The sequence below is a fragment of the Oncorhynchus masou genome, unplaced genomic scaffold (assembly GCF_036934945.1).
Source record: "Oncorhynchus masou masou isolate Uvic2021 unplaced genomic scaffold, UVic_Omas_1.1 unplaced_scaffold_751, whole genome shotgun sequence".
Taxonomy (NCBI): domain Eukaryota; kingdom Metazoa; phylum Chordata; class Actinopteri; order Salmoniformes; family Salmonidae; genus Oncorhynchus; species Oncorhynchus masou.
Window position 1 is genome coordinate 342,127 of NW_027013971.1, and position 17,029 is coordinate 359,155.

The 17,029-nt window shown below is 48.1% G+C and overlaps 1 protein-coding gene across 1 annotated transcript in view; it reads left to right on the forward strand.

The window, feature by feature from the left end:
• Window positions 1–17,029, forward strand: part of LOC135537329 (cullin-associated NEDD8-dissociated protein 1-like) — a 46,980-nt gene that overhangs the window by 20,930 nt on the left and 9,021 nt on the right. Inside the window, 10 exon segments of the mRNA XM_064963530.1 lie at window positions 6,048–6,153; window positions 6,354–6,511; window positions 7,477–7,772; window positions 8,028–8,169; window positions 9,242–9,469; window positions 9,663–9,876; window positions 10,265–10,804; window positions 10,989–11,107; window positions 11,110–11,610; window positions 11,921–12,090. Of these exon segments, the coding sequence (XP_064819602.1) occupies window positions 6,048–6,153; window positions 6,354–6,511; window positions 7,477–7,772; window positions 8,028–8,169; window positions 9,242–9,469; window positions 9,663–9,876; window positions 10,265–10,804; window positions 10,989–11,107; window positions 11,110–11,610; window positions 11,921–12,090 (2,474 nt within the window).

The following is a 17,029-nucleotide window of genomic DNA, read 5'->3' on the forward strand; positions in this document are numbered from 1 at the left end:
GTTCAAGAGGGTAGGGTGAGGTGATGTTCAACAGAGTAGAATGTATGGTGAGGTGCTGTTCAACGAGGTAGAATGTATGGTGAGGCTTTGTTCAACAGGGTAGAGGGTAGGTTGAGGTGCTGTTCAACAGGCAGGAAAGGGTAGGGTGAGGTGCTGTTCAACAGGCAGGAGAGGGTAGGGTGAGGTGATGTTCAACAGGCAGGAGAGGGTAGGGTGAGGTGATGTTCAACAGAGTAGATGGTAGGGTGAGGTGCTGTTCAACAGGCAGGATAGGGTAGGGTGAGGTGCTGTTCAACAGGCATGATAGGGTAGCGTGAGGTGATGTTCAACAGGCAGGAGAGGGTAGGGTGAGGTGCTGTTCACCAGGGTAGAGGGTAGGGTGAGGTGCTGTTCAACAGGGTAGAGGGTAGGGTGAGGTGCTGTTCAACAGGGTAGAATGTATGGTGAGGTGCTGTTCAACAGGGTAGAATGTATGGTGAGGTGATGTTCAAGAGGGTAGGGTGAGGTGATGTTCAACAGAGTAGAATGTATGGTGAGGTGCTGTTCAACGAGGTAGAATGTATGGTGAGGCTTTGTTCAACAGGGTAGAGGGTAGGTTGAGGTGCTGTTCAACAGGCAGGAAAGGGTAGGGTGAGGTGCTGTTCAACAGGCAGGAGAGGGTAGGGTGAGGTGATGTTCAACAGGCAGGAGAGGGTAGGGTGAGGTGATGTTCAACAGGCAGGAGATGGTAGGGTGAGGTGCTTTTCAACAGAGTAGAGGGTAGGGTGAGGTGATTTTCAACAGGGTAGAGGGTAGGGTGAGGTGCTGTTCAACAGGCAGTAGAGGGTAGGGTGAGGTGCTGTTCAACAGGGTAGAGGGTAGGGTGAGGTGCTGTTCAACCGGGTAGAGGGTAGGGTGAGGTGCTGTTCAACAGGTTAGAGGGTAGGGTGAGGTGCTGTTCAACAGGCAGGAGAGGGTAGGGTGAGGTGATGTTCAATAGGGTAGAGGGCAGGGTGAGGTGATGTTCAACAGGGTAGAGGGTAGGGTGAGGTGATGTTCAACAGAGTAGATGGTAGGGTGAGGTGCTGTTCAACAGGCAGGATAGGGTAGGGTGAGGTGCTGTTCAACAGGCATGATAGGGTAGCGTGAGGTGATGTTCAACAGGCAGGAGAGGGTAGGGTGAGGTGCTGTTCACCAGGGTAGAGGGTAGGGTGAGGTGCTGTTCAACAGGGTAGAGGGTAGGGTGAGGTGCTGTTCAACAGGGTAGAATGTATGGTGAGGTGCTGTTCAACAGGGTAGAATGTATGGTGAGGTGATGTTCAAGAGGGTAGGGTGAGGTGATGTTCAACAGAGTAGAATGTATGGTGAGGTGCTGTTCAACGAGGTAGAATGTATGGTGAGGCTTTGTTCAACAGGGTAGAGGGTAGGTTGAGGTGCTGTTCAACAGGCAGGAAAGGGTAGGGTGAGGTGCTGTTCAACAGGCAGGAGAGGGTAGGGTGAGGTGATGTTCAACAGGCAGGAGAGGGTAGGGTGAGGTGATGTTCAACAGAGTAGATGGTAGGGTGAGGTGCTGTTCAACAGGCAGGATAGGGTAGGGTGAGGTGCTGTTCAACAGGCATGATAGGGTAGCGTGAGGTGATGTTCAACAGGCAGGAGAGGGTAGGGTGAGGTGCTGTTCACCAGGGTAGAGGGTAGGGTGAGGTGCTGTTCAACAGGGTAGAGGGTAGGGTGAGGTGCTGTTCAACAGGGTAGAATGTATGGTGAGGTGCTGTTCAACAGGGTAGAATGTATGGTGAGGTGATGTTCAAGAGGGTAGGGTGAGGTGATGTTCAACAGAGTAGAATGTATGGTGAGGTGCTGTTCAACGAGGTAGAATGTATGGTGAGGCTTTGTTCAACAGGGTAGAGGGTAGGTTGAGGTGCTGTTCAACAGGCAGGAAAGGGTAGGGTGAGGTGCTGTTCAACAGGCAGGAGAGGGTAGGGTGAGGTGATGTTCAACAGGCAGGAGAGGGTAGGGTGAGGTGATGTTCAACAGGCAGGAGATGGTAGGGTGAGGTGCTTTTCAACAGAGTAGAGGGTAGGGTGAGGTGATTTTCAACAGGGTAGAGGGTAGGGTGAGGTGCTGTTCAACAGGCAGTAGAGGGTAGGGTTAGGTGCTGTTCAACAGGGTAGAGGGTAGGGTGAGGTGCTGTTCAACCGGGTAGAGGGTAGGGTGAGGTGATGTTCAATAGGGTAGAGGATAGGGTGAGATGATGTTCAACGGGGTAGAGGGTAGGTTGAGGTGATGTTCAACGGGGTAGAGGTTAGGGTGAGGTGCTGTTCAACAGGGTAGAGGGTAGGGTGAGGTGATGTTCAATAGGGTAGAGGGTAGGGTGAGATGATGTTCAACAGGGTAGAGGGTAGGTTGAGGTGATGTTCAACGGGGTAGAGGTTAGGGTGAGGTGCTGTTCAACAGGGTAGACGGTAGGGTGAGGTGATGTTCAACGGGGTAGAGGGTAGGGTGAGGTGCTGTTCAACAGAGTAGAGGGTAGGTTGATGTGCTGTTCAACAGGCAGGAGAGGGTAGGGTGAGATGCTGTTCAACAGGCAGGAGAGGGTAGCGTGAGGTGATGTTCAACATGGTAGAGGGTAGGGTGAGGTGATTTTCAACAGGGTAGAGGGTAGGGTGAGGTGATGTTCAACAGGCAGGAGAGGGTAGGGTGAGGTGATGTTCAACAGGCAGGAGAGGGTAGGGTGAGGTGCTGTTCAACAGGCAGAAGAGAGTAGGGTGAGGTGCTGTTCAACAGGGTAGAGGGTAGGGTGAGGTGCTGTTCAACAGGCAGGAGAGGGTAGGGTGAGGTGCTGTTCAACATTGTAGAGGGTAGGGTGAGGTGATGTTCAATAGTGTAGAGGGCAGGGTGAGGTGATGTTCAACAGGGTAGAGGGTAGGGTGAGGTGATGTTCAACAGAGTAGATGGTAGGGTGAGGTGCAGTTCAACAGGCAGGATAGGGTAGGTTGAGGTGATGTTCAACAGGGTAGAGGGTAGGGTGAGGTGATGTTCAACAGAGTAGATGGTAGGGTGAGGTGCTGTTCAACAGGCAGGATAGGGTAGGGTGAGGTGCTGTTCAACAGGCAGGATAGGGTAGGGTGAGGTGATGTTCAACAGGCTGGAGAGGGTAGGGTGAGGTGCTGTTCACCAGGGTAAAGGGTAGGGTGAGGTGCTGTTCAACAGGGTAGAGAGTAGGGTGAGGTGCTGTTCAACAGGGTAGAATGTATGGTGAGGTGCTGTTCAACAGGGTAGAATGTATGGTGAGGCTATGTTCAACAGGGTAGAGGGTAGGTTGAGGTGCTGTTCAACAGGCAGGAAAGGGTAGGGTGAGGTGCTGTTCAACAGGCAGGAGAGGGTAGGGTGAGGTGATGTTCAACAGGCAGGAGAGGGTAGGGTGAGGTGATGTTCAACAGGCAGGAGATGGTAGGGTGAGGTGATTTTCAACAGGGTAGAGGGTAGGGTGAGGTGCTGTTCAACAGGCAGTAGAGGGTAGGGTAAGGTGCTGTTCAACAGGGTAGAGGGTAGGGTGAGGTGATGTTCAACTGGGTAGAGGGTAGGTTGAGGTGATGTTCAATAGGGTAGAGGTTAGGGTGAGATGATGTTCAACAGGGTAGAGGGTAGGTTGAGGTGATGTTCAACGGGGTAGAGGTTAGTGTGAGGTGCTGTTCAACAGGGTAGAGGGTAGGGTGAGGTGATGTTCAATAGGGTAGAGGGTAGGGTGAGATGATGTTCAACAGGGTAGAGGGTAGGGTGAGGTGCTGTTCAACAGGGTAGAGGGTAGGGTGAGGTGCTGTTCAACAGGGTAGAGGGTAGGGTGAGGTGCTGTTCAACGGGGTAGAGGGTAGGGTGAGGTGATGTTCAACAGGGTAGAGGGTAGGGTGAGGTGATGTTCAACAGAGTAGATGGTAGGGTGAGGTGCTGTTCATCAGGCAGGATAGGGTAGGGTGAGGTGCTGTTCGACAGGAAGGATAGGGTAGGGTGAGGTGATGTTCAACAGGCAGGAGAGGGTAGGGTGAGGTGATGTTCAACAGGGTGGAGGGTAGGGTGAGGTGATGTTCAACAGAGTAGAGGGTAGGGTGAGGAGCTGTTCAACATGCAGGATAGGTCTGGTGAGGTGCTGTTCAACAGGCAGGATAGGGGTAGGGTGAGGTGATGTTCAACAGGCAGTAGAGGGTAGGGTGAGGTGCTGTTCAACAGGTTAGAGGGTAGGTTGAGGTGCTGTTCAACAGGCAGGAGAGGGTAGGGTGAGGTGATGTTCAACAGGGTGGAGGGTAGGGTGAGGTGATGTTCAACAGAGTAGAGGGTAGGGTGAGGAGCTGTTCAACATGCAGGATAGGTCTGGTGAGGTGCTGTTCAACAGGCAGGATAGGGGTAGGGTGAGGTGATGTTCAACAGGCAGTAGAGGGTAGGGTGAGGTGCTGTTCAACAGGATAGAGGGTAGGGTGAGGTGCTGTTCAACAGGGTAGATTGCATGGTGAGGTGATGTTCAACAGGGTCGAGGGTATGGTGAGGTGATGTTCAACAGGTTTGAGGGTAGGTTGAGGTGCTGTTCAACAGGCAGGAGAGGGTTGGGGGAGGTGATGTTCAACAGGGTAGAGGGTAGGGTGAGGTGATTTTCAACAGGGTAGAGGGTAGGGTGAGGTGATTTTCAACAGGGTAGAGGGTAGGGTGAGGTGATGTTCAACAGGCAGGAGAGGGTAGGGTGAGGTGATGTTCAACGGGTAGAGGGTAGGGTGAGGTGCTGTTCAACAGGGTAGAGGGTAGGGTGAGGTGCTGTTCAACAGGGTAGAGGGTAGGGTGAGGTGCTGTTCAACAGGGTAGAGGGTAGGGTGAGGTGCTGTTCAACAGGGTAGAGGGTAGGGTGAGGTGCTGTTCAACAGGGTAGAGGGTAGGGTGAGGTGCTGTTCAACAGGGTAGAGGGTAGGTTGAGGTGCTGTTCAACAGGCAGGAGAGGGTTGGGGGAGGTGATGTTCAACAGGGTAGAGGGTAGGGTGAGGTGATGTTCAACAGGGTGGAGGGTAGGGTGAGGTGATGTTCAACAGAGTAGAGGGTAGGGTGAGGTGCTGTTCAACATGCAGGATAGGTCTGGTGAGGTGCTGTTCAACAGGCAGGATAGGGGTAGGGTGAGGTGATGTTCAACAGGCAGTAGAGGGTAGGGTGAGGTGCTGTTCAACAGGGTAGCGTGAGGTGCTGTTCAACAGGGTAGATTGCATGGTGAGGTGATGTTCAACAGGGTAGATTGCATGGTGAGGTGATGTTCAACAGGGTCGAGGGTAGGGTGAGGTGATGTTCAACAGGTTTGAGGGTAGGTTGAGGTGCTGTTCAACAGAGTAGAGGGTAGGTTGAGGTGCTGTTCAACAGGCAGGAGAGGGTTGGGGGAGGTGATGTTCAACAGGGTAGAGGGTAGGGTGAGGTGATTTTCAACAGGCAGGAGAGGGTTGGGGGAGGTGATGTTCAACAGAGTAGAGGGTAGGGTGAGGTGATTTTCAACAGGGTAGAGGGTAGGGTGAGGTGATGTTCAACAGGCAGGAGAGGGTAGGGTGAGGTGATGTTCAACGGGTAGAGGGTAGGGTGATGTGCTGTTCAACAGGGTAGAGGGTAGGGTGAGGTGCTGTTCAACAGGGTAGAGTGTAGGGTGAGGTGCTGTTCAACAGGGTAGAGGGTAGGGTGAGGTGCTGTTCAACAGGGTAGAGTGTAGGGTGAGGTTGGCTGGGGATCAGTTTCTTTAAGCTTGATTGTTGAATTTATAGTAAAATAAAAAATCTGAGCTCTGGAAATGAAATGACATCCAAGTTATTTATTTTTTTCCGAAACCAACTTGATATCTGTCAAAGTGGTTGCAAATCAAAATGGACATTGTTGAACTTTTAGTCACCAGAGAGAAGCATTGTATTGGTCGGTCTGGTAAGTGGTTGTACTTTTAGTCACCAGAGAGAAGCATTGTATTGGTCGGTCTGGTAAGTGGTTGTACTTTTAGTCACCAGAGAGAAGCATTGTATTGGTCGGTCGGGTAAGTGGTTGTTTTATTGCTCTTGTTCCAGGTGAGCACCTGGAGAAGATCATCCCCATGGTGATGACGTTCTGCAGTGTGGAGGATGATGAACTCAGGGAGTACTGCTTCCAGGCCTTTGAAGCCTTCATCCGCAGGTAAAAAAATAAATAAATAAAAACTCTCTCTCTCTCTCTCTCTCTCTCTCTCCCTCTCTACTTGAGGTTTCTCTTGTGATTTATTCCACCCATTACTAGCTGACCAGAGCCCAGTGCTCACACAAGATTAGACACAGATGAAAAAACAGACCCATAACTACTAAATTCGTTCAATAGTTGATCTGTTATTTCTATATGAGATGCCCCAAGGAGATGTCCCCACATATGTCCACGGTGATCAAGCTGTGTCTGAGGTACGTCACCTATGACCCCAACTACAACTATGATGTGGATGAGGGCGGGGATGAGGACGGGGATGAGTCCATGGACACAGAGGACGGAGAGGATGAGGACCAAGGTACTCAAACTATCAACAAACCTATCAACAGCAACTATGCTGATGTGCAATTATTAAATAGAGTTAGGATCAGGGTCTGATTTTGGATTAGATTTAGGGTTAGGGTCAGATTTGGGGTTAGGGTTAGGGTCAGGTTTGGGGTTAGTTAGGGTCAGGTTTGGGGTTAGGGTCAGATTTGGGGTTAGGGTTAGGGTTAGGGTCAGGTTTGGGGTTAGTTAGGGTCAGGTTTGGGGTTAGGGTCAGATTTGGGGTCAGGTTTGGGGTTAGTTAGGGTCAGGTTTGGGGTTAGGGTTAGGGTCAGATTTGGGGTTAGTTAGGGTCAGGTTTGGATTAGGGTTTAGGGTCAGTTCTGGGGTTAGGGTCAGGTTTGGGGTTAGAGTTAGGGTCAGGTTTGGGGTTAGGGTCAGGTTTGGGGTTAGAGTTAGGGTCAGGTTTGGGGTCAGGGTCAGGTTTGGGGTCATGGTCAGGTTTGGGGATAGAGTTAGGGTCAGGTTTGGGGTTAGGGTCAGGTTTGAGGTTAGAGTTAGGGTCAGTTTTGGGGTTAGGGTCAGGTTAGAGTTCGGGTCAGGTTTGGGGTTAGAGTTAGGGTCAGTTTTGGGGTTAGGGTCAGGTTAGTGTTAGGGTCAGATTTGAGATTGGAGTTAGGGTCAGATTTGAGGTTAGAGTTCGGGTCAGGTTTAGGGTTAGAGATGGGGTCAGGTTTGGGGTTAGAGTTCGTGTTAGGGTCAGGTTTGAGGTTAGAGTTAGGGTCAGGTTTGGGGTTAGGGTCAGGTTTGGGGTTAGAGATGGGGTCAGGTTTGGGGTTAGAGTTAGTGTCAGGTTAGAGTTAGGGTCAGGTTTGAGGTTAGAGTTAGGGTCAGGGTAAGGGAATTTAGGGAATTTAAATGCAATCTATTAGACATTAATTGTAATATGGTATGCATATATGGACATTGGAACAAAGTCAACATTCTTTTCCCTTGCAGAGTCAGATGACGAGTACAGTGACGATGACGACATGAGCTGGAAGGTACGGAGGTCGTCAGTGAAGTGTCTGGAGGCTGTGATCAGCACAAGGAGAGACCTGCTAGTGGAGCTCTATGGGTCCGTGGCTCCAACCCTGCTGGCTCGGTTTAAAGAGAGGGAGGAGAACGTCAGGACGGACATCTTTGTAGCTTTTGTTGCCTTACTCAAACAGACCAGGCCTTCTCAGGGCCTCATCGCCACGGCAACAGAGCCTGGAGTCCAAGAAGATCCAGCCATCACTCTGCTCAAGAAACAGGTCATTTGTTTTGCTTTTTGTTGTTGTTTTTGTTGTTGTTGTTTTCTAAACATTAATCAACCGGCGTTAGTCTCATGGGGCTAAAATGCCTTTTAAAGTGGGACCTCATCCAAGACATCAGCAGAGCATACAGTAATAGTGTATATCACAATACAGAGATGACAAGGTGAATTAGGAGACATATTTAAGTACGTTTTAATGTGAGCTTTCATTCGTTTGAGGTGTTCCTCAGGGCTTTTTGTTGTTGTTTCCCAGGTCCCCACAGTAGTGAAGGCTCTCCACAAGCAGCTGAAGGAGAAGAGTATGAAGTCTAGACAGGGCTGTTTCAGTTTGCTGACAGAGCTGGCCAACGTACTGCCAGGAGCCTTGGGAAAACACATACCATCTCTCATCCCTGGTAATCTCACTCACACCCTCACATACCATCTCTCATCCCTGGTAATCTCACTCACACCCTCACATACCATCTCTCATCCCTGGTAATCTCACTCACACCCTCACATACCATCTCTCATCCCTGGTAATCTCACATACCATCTCTCATCCCTGGTAACCTCACTCACACCCTCACATACCATCTCTCATCCCTGGTAATCTCACTCACACCCTCACATACCATCTCTCATCCCCGGTAACCTCACTCACACCCTCACATACCATCTCTCATCCCCGGTAACCTCATCCCCGGTAACCTGTAGTTAGTCATCCCCGGTAACCTGTAGTTAGTCACACCCTCACATACCATCTCTCATCCCTGGTAATCTCACTCACACCCTCACATACCATCTCTCATCCCCGGTAAACCTCACTCACATCCCTGGCAACCTCACTCACATCCCTGGTAAACCTCACTCACATCCCTGGCAACCTCACTCACACGTTCACTTACCCGCAGCTTCTTATCGAAATTACTACATTCCTTTGTTCATTTCTGAGGCCAGTAGTTTTTCCATTACAAATCGGATTTCATTTAGATCCCCATTGGCTGTTGCAAAAGCAGCAGCTACTCTTCCTGGGTTCCACAATAAACAAGAATCATGACAGAATACAGGACAATAATAGACAAGAACAGCTCAATGACAGAGCTACATAACATTTAAAATGATCTTGACCATCTGCTGAGTGACGAGTAGGGCCTCAGGAGGTGATCTTATAGAAGGGGTCCTCCTGAGGCAGGAGGATGGCTGCTTAGGAGGACCTTGAGGAAAGACAGGGCATCGATCATGTGACCTGGCCAGGAAAAACTCAGGGCCTACTGTAGTTATAGGCTACAACAGTTGTTAATTTCTTCTCTGTAGTTAGTCAGGACAATTTCGCGTTCTAGCCACGTGGTCAGGAAAACTCCCGTCAATAAAAATATAGTACTATAACTTAAAAGGAAATAATGCTTGGAAGGGTTATAGATACAATGTCAAAAAAAGTCATCTCGACATTCATATTCACCTTTTCTCTGGCATCTCTCTTTTCAGGTATAGTTCACTCCCTTACAGACAAGTCTACCTCGTCCAACATGAAGATCGATGCCCTCTCTTTCCTCAATGTCCTCCTGTGCAGCCATCCTCCTGCCGTGTTCCAGCCTCACATGAAGGTTATTCTGCCTCCGGTGGTGCAGTGTGTGGAGGACCCCTTCTATAAGATCACCTCCGAAGCCCTACTGGTCACGCAGCAGATGGTCAAGATCATATGCCCGTTAGGAGGTAGGTACTGTAGCCCAGAGGTTAGAGAGGTGGATCAGTAATCAAAAGGTTGCTGGTTCAAGTCCTGGTCCATGGGGAGGAAATTGTGAGGACTGAACTGGCTACTAGTGTCAGAGCATTGTTTTTACTGGGGTTGGGATGAAAGGTAGAATAAGAAATTCCGTTCCAAATAAAAGTATCTATTCTACTCTAGATAAACTACCCGCCTTCGATGTCAAGCCCTACGTGAAGGATGTGTTCTCTGCCACTCTGAAGAGGCTGAAGGCTGCAGACATTGACCAGGAAGTGAAGGAGAGGGCCATTTCCTGTATGGGTCACATCGTGTGTCACCTAGGAGACCAGCTGGGCGGGGACCTCCAGCCGACACTGCAGATCTTCCTGGAGAGACTGAAGAACGAGATCACCAGGTAGGTAGCCTAGTGTTTTGCAGGTACAAATCCCTGCTCCCAACTGTAAAAAAACAACATCTGGTGTAGGCTGGGAAGTGAGCCTGCAACAGGAGAGTTACTGGCATCAGTATCCCCATACTATCTCGTGCCATTGAGCAACACACTCAACCCCATAAACTAAACTGTGGCTAACTCTTTCATCAAAGCTCTCTGTGGGTTTATATGTATATTGTGTGTGTGTGGGGGGGGGGGGGGGGTGTGTAAAACAAAAAGTGTCTCCATGACAATAATGTATGTTATCCAGGGTTCATCTTTGCATCTCTCCAATAATGGCTTCTGTGACAACTTGTGGAGCGTCGTTGAGGGCTGTCTCTGTTTCAAACTGGTCCAATTCTTCTCCTCACAGGCTGACAGCGGTGAAGACACTGACTCTCATCGCCACATCGCCCCTCAGGATCGACCTCCGACCTTTACTCACTGAGGGCATCCCCATCCTAGCCTCCTTCCTCAGGAAGAACCAGCGCGCCCTCAAGCTGAGCACACTGACTGCCTTCAACATGATAGTTATGAACTACAGCGACAGCCTGAAGCCGCCCGTGATCGAGGCTGTGCTCAACGAGCTACCTGCCCTGATCGAGGAGAACGACATGCACATATCCCAGGTGGCGGTGATGCTTCTCACCTGTATAGCTAAGGTGTGCCCCTCCTCCCTGTCCAAGATCGGGAACACCGTCTTACCTGGTGTGTTTCATCTGGTTCATTCCCCATTGCTGCAAGGAGGGGCTCTGTCGGCCATCTTGGAGTTCTTCAAGGCCCTGGTGGTCACTAAGGCTGGGAACATGGGATACAACGACCTCTTGAAAGCTCTCACCGGTCCTTTCCACGGCTCAGCGAAGGCTACAGACCCCACACCCATGCACAGACAGTCTTACTACTCTGTGGCCAGGTAGGAGTAGTGGTTTGTTCGATTGATTGATTGATTGATTGATTGATTGATTGATTGATTGATTGAGCGTACAGATAAAGAGGATAGATATAAGTGATATACCTATAGTGTCTTGTAGAGGCATGAGAAACACAAAATGATGTTTTTATTTTTTCTGTTTTATATTGTCTCTTGTTTTGGCCAGGTGTGTAGCTGCTCTATCCTCCGTGTGCCCTAAAGAAGCATCCGGAATGGTCACCGGCTTCATCCAGGAAGTCAAGAACCCCAAGTGTTCCGAGTCCGTCAGAATCCTGTCTTTCCTGTGTCTGGGGAGGCGGGGCGTACCATGAACCTGGGGGGTCAGAAGGAACTAAAGACCGTGATCCTGGAGGCCTTCTCCTCTCCCAACGAGGAAGTCAAGTCAGCCGCTTCCTGCGCTCTGGGGAACATCTGTGTGGGCAACCTGGAGGACTACCTTCCCTTTATGCTGACGGAGATTGGTAGCCAGGCTAAGAGAAGGTACCTGCTGTTACACAGCCTCAAAGAGGTGATCAGCGCCTGCTCGACGGAGAGCTTGTTGGCCCACGTCGAGGATATCTGGGCTCTGCTCTTTAAGAACCGCGAGTGTGCCGAAGAGGGGACGAGGAATGTGGTGGCGGAGTGCCTGGGGAAACTCACCATGGCCAACCCGGCTCAGCTCTTGCCCAGGCTCAAACAACAGCTGTCCTCAGGGTCTCCTGTGGCCCGCAGTACTGTGGTCACTGCTGTTAAGTTCACCATCGTTGACCAGCCTGTACCTATAGATTCACTACTCAAAGGATGCATAGGTAAGATGTCAAAGTGACGCAACATATAACTTTTTCTACACTGGTTATATGATAGCCTTATTCAACCGTAGTGCACTTCTTTTGGGTTAAAGCCACGTCTGGTTAAAAATAGTGCACTTTATGGAGGAATGGGGTGTCATTTAAAATGCACCCACAACATGCTGCAACGTCCAGGGTTGTATTCATTCAGTTAATGAAAAAAATAATAATATTTGCAACGGGAAATATTTTTTGGTGTGTTTGCCTCCCGGTTTCTGTTTGATTTCTCCCATTTGGTTCTTAATGAACATCACCCTGTTCTCTATGCCAGGTGACTTCCTGAAGACTCTGCAGGACAAAGACCCGAATGTGCGTCGTGTGGCCTTGGTGATGTTCAACTCAGCGGCCCACAACAAACCTTCTCTGATCCGCGGTCTGCTAGCCTCAGTACTGCCTAGCCTCTACAACGAGACACAGATCAGGAAGGACCTCATCAGAGAGGTAGTGTGTGTGTGTGTGTGTGTGTGTGTGTGTGTGTGTGTGTGTGTGTGTGTGTGTGTGTGTGTGTGTGTGTGTGTGTGTGTGTGTGTGTGTGTGTGTGTGTGTGTGTGTGTGTGTGTGTGTGTGTGTGCAGCTAGCCTCAATATCACCTAACCTCTACATACAAGACACAGATCAAGAAGGACCTTATCAGAGAGGTAGTGTGTGTGTGTGTGTGTGTGTGTGTGTGTGTGTGTGTGTGTGTGTGTGTGTGTGTGTGTGTGTGTGTGTGTGTGTGTGTGTGTGTGTGTGTGTGTGCGTGCGTGCGTGTGTGTGTGTGTGTGTGTGTGTGCAGCTAGCCTCAATATCACCTAACCTCTACATACAAGACACAGATCAGGAAGGAGGCTGTTGCCTTGACCGTGTTACCGCCACACCTGATGTCATGTGTCATGGCTGAATTCCATGTGACCGCTGAGTCACTGTAATCTCCTCTTATACACTCTGGAAGAGCTTTAGTAGTACTCGACAACTCGATAACGATCATCGGGTCGTCGCTAATGGCCTGGTACTCAGGGCTCCATTGTCCCTGATAACCTCTCTGACATCAATGCAAATGAAATGGAAAATCACATCAAAACACGTATCATTAAAACAGTATCAGTGCTTTTAAAACTCACCTCACTGTGATCGATACATGTGAAGAAAGAGGTTCAATAACAGGTTGAAACTGAGTGGGGAACAACGTGGTTGTTGCGGATGTTGTTTCAAAGCCAAACACAACGAAATGGACAGCTGTAAGATTATGCATATTAGAGTGTATGTATAGTCCAAGCCAGAAAAAAATAACAACCCTGAATTGAAATAATGATTGTGCCATTATACAATACATAGTGTTTTGGAAATTCTTACACAGGGACACTCGAAGTCAATCTTAGATTAATCGCTGTTTATTGTCAGCAAGCTAGAGTGAGTACAGTCAAACTTAGATGTTTTATATACCGACAAGTTATATTTGCATGATTATTCATAATTAATGGTTGCTTCATTCATGTGACGACCAATACTGGGTCATGCATGTGACAGACCAATACTGGGTCATGCATGTGACAGACCAATGCTTCTGATGTCTAAGCTGAGACCTTAAAAACGGAGATATCCCTTTGCTCTAAACAAGTTTCTGGGCGTCCTGTCAAATTGCAGATACTGATAGTGAGGATTCGTTCAATCAGTCACTTACATGAACACAGACATTAGAAAAGCACAAACAGAAAAATGTCCGTCACAATAGTCTATTGCTTATTACGCCTGGCAGAAAAACATTTAAAAACTGATTTAAGATGTCTTTGGTACGTAATTGGTCGAGCCTAAACGTATTCAGAGTTGGGCGACAATTATAGTGAATTTTGTATTTTGAATAGCCTCGTAATAGGTCATATTTTATATTTTCATAATTAATAGGCTGACACATTACAGAGTATCTGACCACCGTGCGTTTCCATCTCATCCTCTCTCTCCTTCATTCCTTTATTGAGCACGTAGAGGGGCGGTCAACAGTTTAGTGAAATATGTTTCCTCGTGAAAACATGTTACTAAACTCAGCAAAAATAGAAACGTCCCTTTTTTAGGACCCTACCTTTCAAAGATAATTCGTAAAAAATCCAAATAACTTCCCAGAGCTTCATTGTAAAGGGTTTAAACACTGTTTCCCAGTGTTTCCAATGCTTGTTCAATGAACCATAAACAATTAATGAACATGCACCTGTGGAACGGTCGTTAAGACACTAACAGCTTACAGACGGTAGGCAATGAAGGTCACAGTTGTGAAAACTTAGACCACTAAAGAGGCCTTTCTACTGACTCTGAAAAACACCAAAATCAAGATGCCCAGAGTCCCTGCTCATCTGTGTGAATGTGCCTTAGGCATGCTGCAAGGAGGCATGAGGACTGCAGATGTGGCCAGGGCAATAAATTCCAATATCCGTACTGTGAGATGCCCAAGACAGCACTACAGGGAGACAGGACGGACAGCTGATCGTCCTCACAGTGGCAGACCACGTGTCACACCTGTACAGGATCGGTACATCCGAACATCACACCTGCAGGACAGGTACAGGATGGCAACAACAACTGCCTGAGTTACACCAGGAACGCGCAATCCCTCCATCAGTGCTCAGACTGTCCGCAATAGGCTGAGAGGGGCTGGACTGAGGGCTTGTAGGCCTGTTGTAAGGCAGGTCCTCACCAGACATCATAGGAAACAACGTCGCCTTTGAGCACAAACGTCGCTGGACCAGACAGGACTGGCAAAAAGTGCTCTTCACTGACGAGCCGCGGTTTTGTCTCACCAGGGGTAATGGTCGGATTCACGTTTATCGTCAAAGGAATAAACGTTATACCGAGACCTGTACTCTGGAGCGGAATCGATTTGGAGGTGGAGGGTCCGTCATGGTCTGGGGCGATGTGTCACAGCATCATCGGGCGGAGCTTGTTGTCATTGCAGGAAATCTCAATGCTGTGCGTTACAGAGAAGACATCCTCCTCCCTCATGTGGTCCCTTTCCTTCAGGCTCATCCTGACATGACCCTCCAGCATTACGATGCCACCAGCCATACTGCTCATTCTGTGCGTGATTTCCTGCAAGACAGGAATGTCAGTGTTCTGCCATGGTCATTGCAAAAGTATTCATCCCCCTTGGCGTTTTTCCTATTTAGTTGCATTACAACCTGTAATTTAAATGGGTTTGTATTTGGATTTCATGTAATGAACATACATAAAATAGTCGAAATTGGTCAAGTGAAATGAAAAAAATTACTTGTTTCAATAAATTCCACAACAACAGAAAAAACTGGAAAAGTGGTGCGTGCATATTCGCTATGAAGCCCCTAAATAAGATCTGGTGCAACTGATTACCTTAAGAAGTCACATAATTAGTTAGTCAGTCCACACAGGTGGACTTTATTTAAGTGTCATATTTGGGGCAGCAGGTAGCCAAGTCGGGAAGCGCGTTGGGCCAGTAACCGAAAGGTTGCTAGATCGAATCCCCAAGCTGACAGGGTAAAAATCTGTCGTTCTGCCCCTGAACAAGGCAGTTAACCCACTGTTCCTAGGCCTTCATTGTAAATAAATAATAACTTGTTATTGACTGACTTGCCAAGTTAAATAAAGGTTAAATAAATAATAAAAAATAAAACATGATCTCAGTATATATACACCTGTTCTGAAATGCCCCAGTGTCACGTTTGTGGAGGAGACCAAAGAGCAGGAGTGAGATGAATACATACTACTTTAATGAAGATGAAGAGACACTTAACAAACTTACAAAACAATAAACCGAACGTTCCGCTATAATATACTAGTACAGGCAACTGGACATGGACATAGATAATCACCCGTGAAATACTCAAGGAATATGGCTGCCTAAATATGGTTCCCAATCAGAGACAACAATAAACAGCTGCCTCTAATTGAGAACCAATCTAGGCAACCATAGACATACAAAAAACCATAGACAGGACAAAAACATATAATCACCCATGTCACACCCTGACCTAACCAAAATAATAAAGAAAACAAAGAATACTAAGGTCAGGGCGTGACTCCCAGAGTCTGCAACACCACTCAGCAAGGGGCACCACCAAGCAAGCGGCACTATGAAGACCAAGGAGCTCTCCAAACAGGTCAGGGACAAAGTTGTGGAGAAGTACATATCGGGGTTGGGTTATAACAAAATATCCGAAACTTTGAACATCCCACGGGCACCATTAAATCCATTATTAAAAAATGGAAAGAATATGGCACCACAACAAACCTGCCAAGAGAGGGCCGCCCACCAAAACTCATGGACCAGGCAAGGAGGGCATTAATCAGAGAGGCAACAAAGAGACCAAAGAGAACCCTGGAGGAGCTGTAAAGCTGCACAGTGGAGATTAGAGTATCTGTCCATAGGACCACTTTAAGCCGTACACTCCACAGAGCTGGGATTTATGGAAGAATGGCCAGAAAAAAAAGCCATTGCTTAAAGAAAGAAATAAGCAAACACAGTTGCTGTTAGCCAAAAGGCATGTGGGAGACTAAAATTGAGCTTTTTGGCCATCAAGGAAAATGCTATGTCTGGCGCAAACCCAACACCTCTCGTCACCCTGAGAACATCATCCATGTTGTGGGGATGTTTTTCATCAGCAGGGACTGGGAAACTGGTCAGAATTGAAGGAATGATGGATGGCGATGGGAAACATGTTTCAGTCTTCCAGAGATTTGAGACTGGGACGGAGGCTCACCTTCCAGCAGGAAAATGACCCTAAGCTGCTAAAGCAACACACAAGTGTTTTAAGGGGAAACATTTAAATGTCTTGGAATGGCCTAGTTAAAGCCCAGACCTCAATCCAATTGAGAATCTGTGGTATGACTTAAAGATTGCTGTACACCAGCAGAGCCCATCCAACTTGAAAGAATTGGATCAGTTTTGCCTTGAAGAATGGGCAAAAATCCCAGTGGCTTGATGTGTCAAGCTTATAGAGACATACCCCAAGAGACTTGCAGCTGTAATTGCTGCAAAAGGTGGCTCTACAAAGTATTGACTTTGGGGGGGGGGGTGAATAGTTATGCACGCTCAAGTTTCTTTGTTTTATTTCTTATTTGTTTCACAAGAAAATATATTTGTATCTTCAAAGTGGTAGCCATGTTGTGTAAATCGAATGATACAGATCCCCCCCCAAAAAATCTATTTTAATTCCAGGTTGTGAGGCAACACAATAGGAAAAATGCCCAGGGGGTGAATCCTTTCACAAGCTACTGTGTCGAGTGGAGTCCAATGTGTGCATTTTGATAAATCCCCTGTATTGACTATATGTTGAATATGTGTATGTTGTAAAATGAGAGGATGGTATCACTTTAATCACAGTACAGGCAACCATTACGTCAATAACAATAAACGGATCGACGAAGAACACTTAGGTGA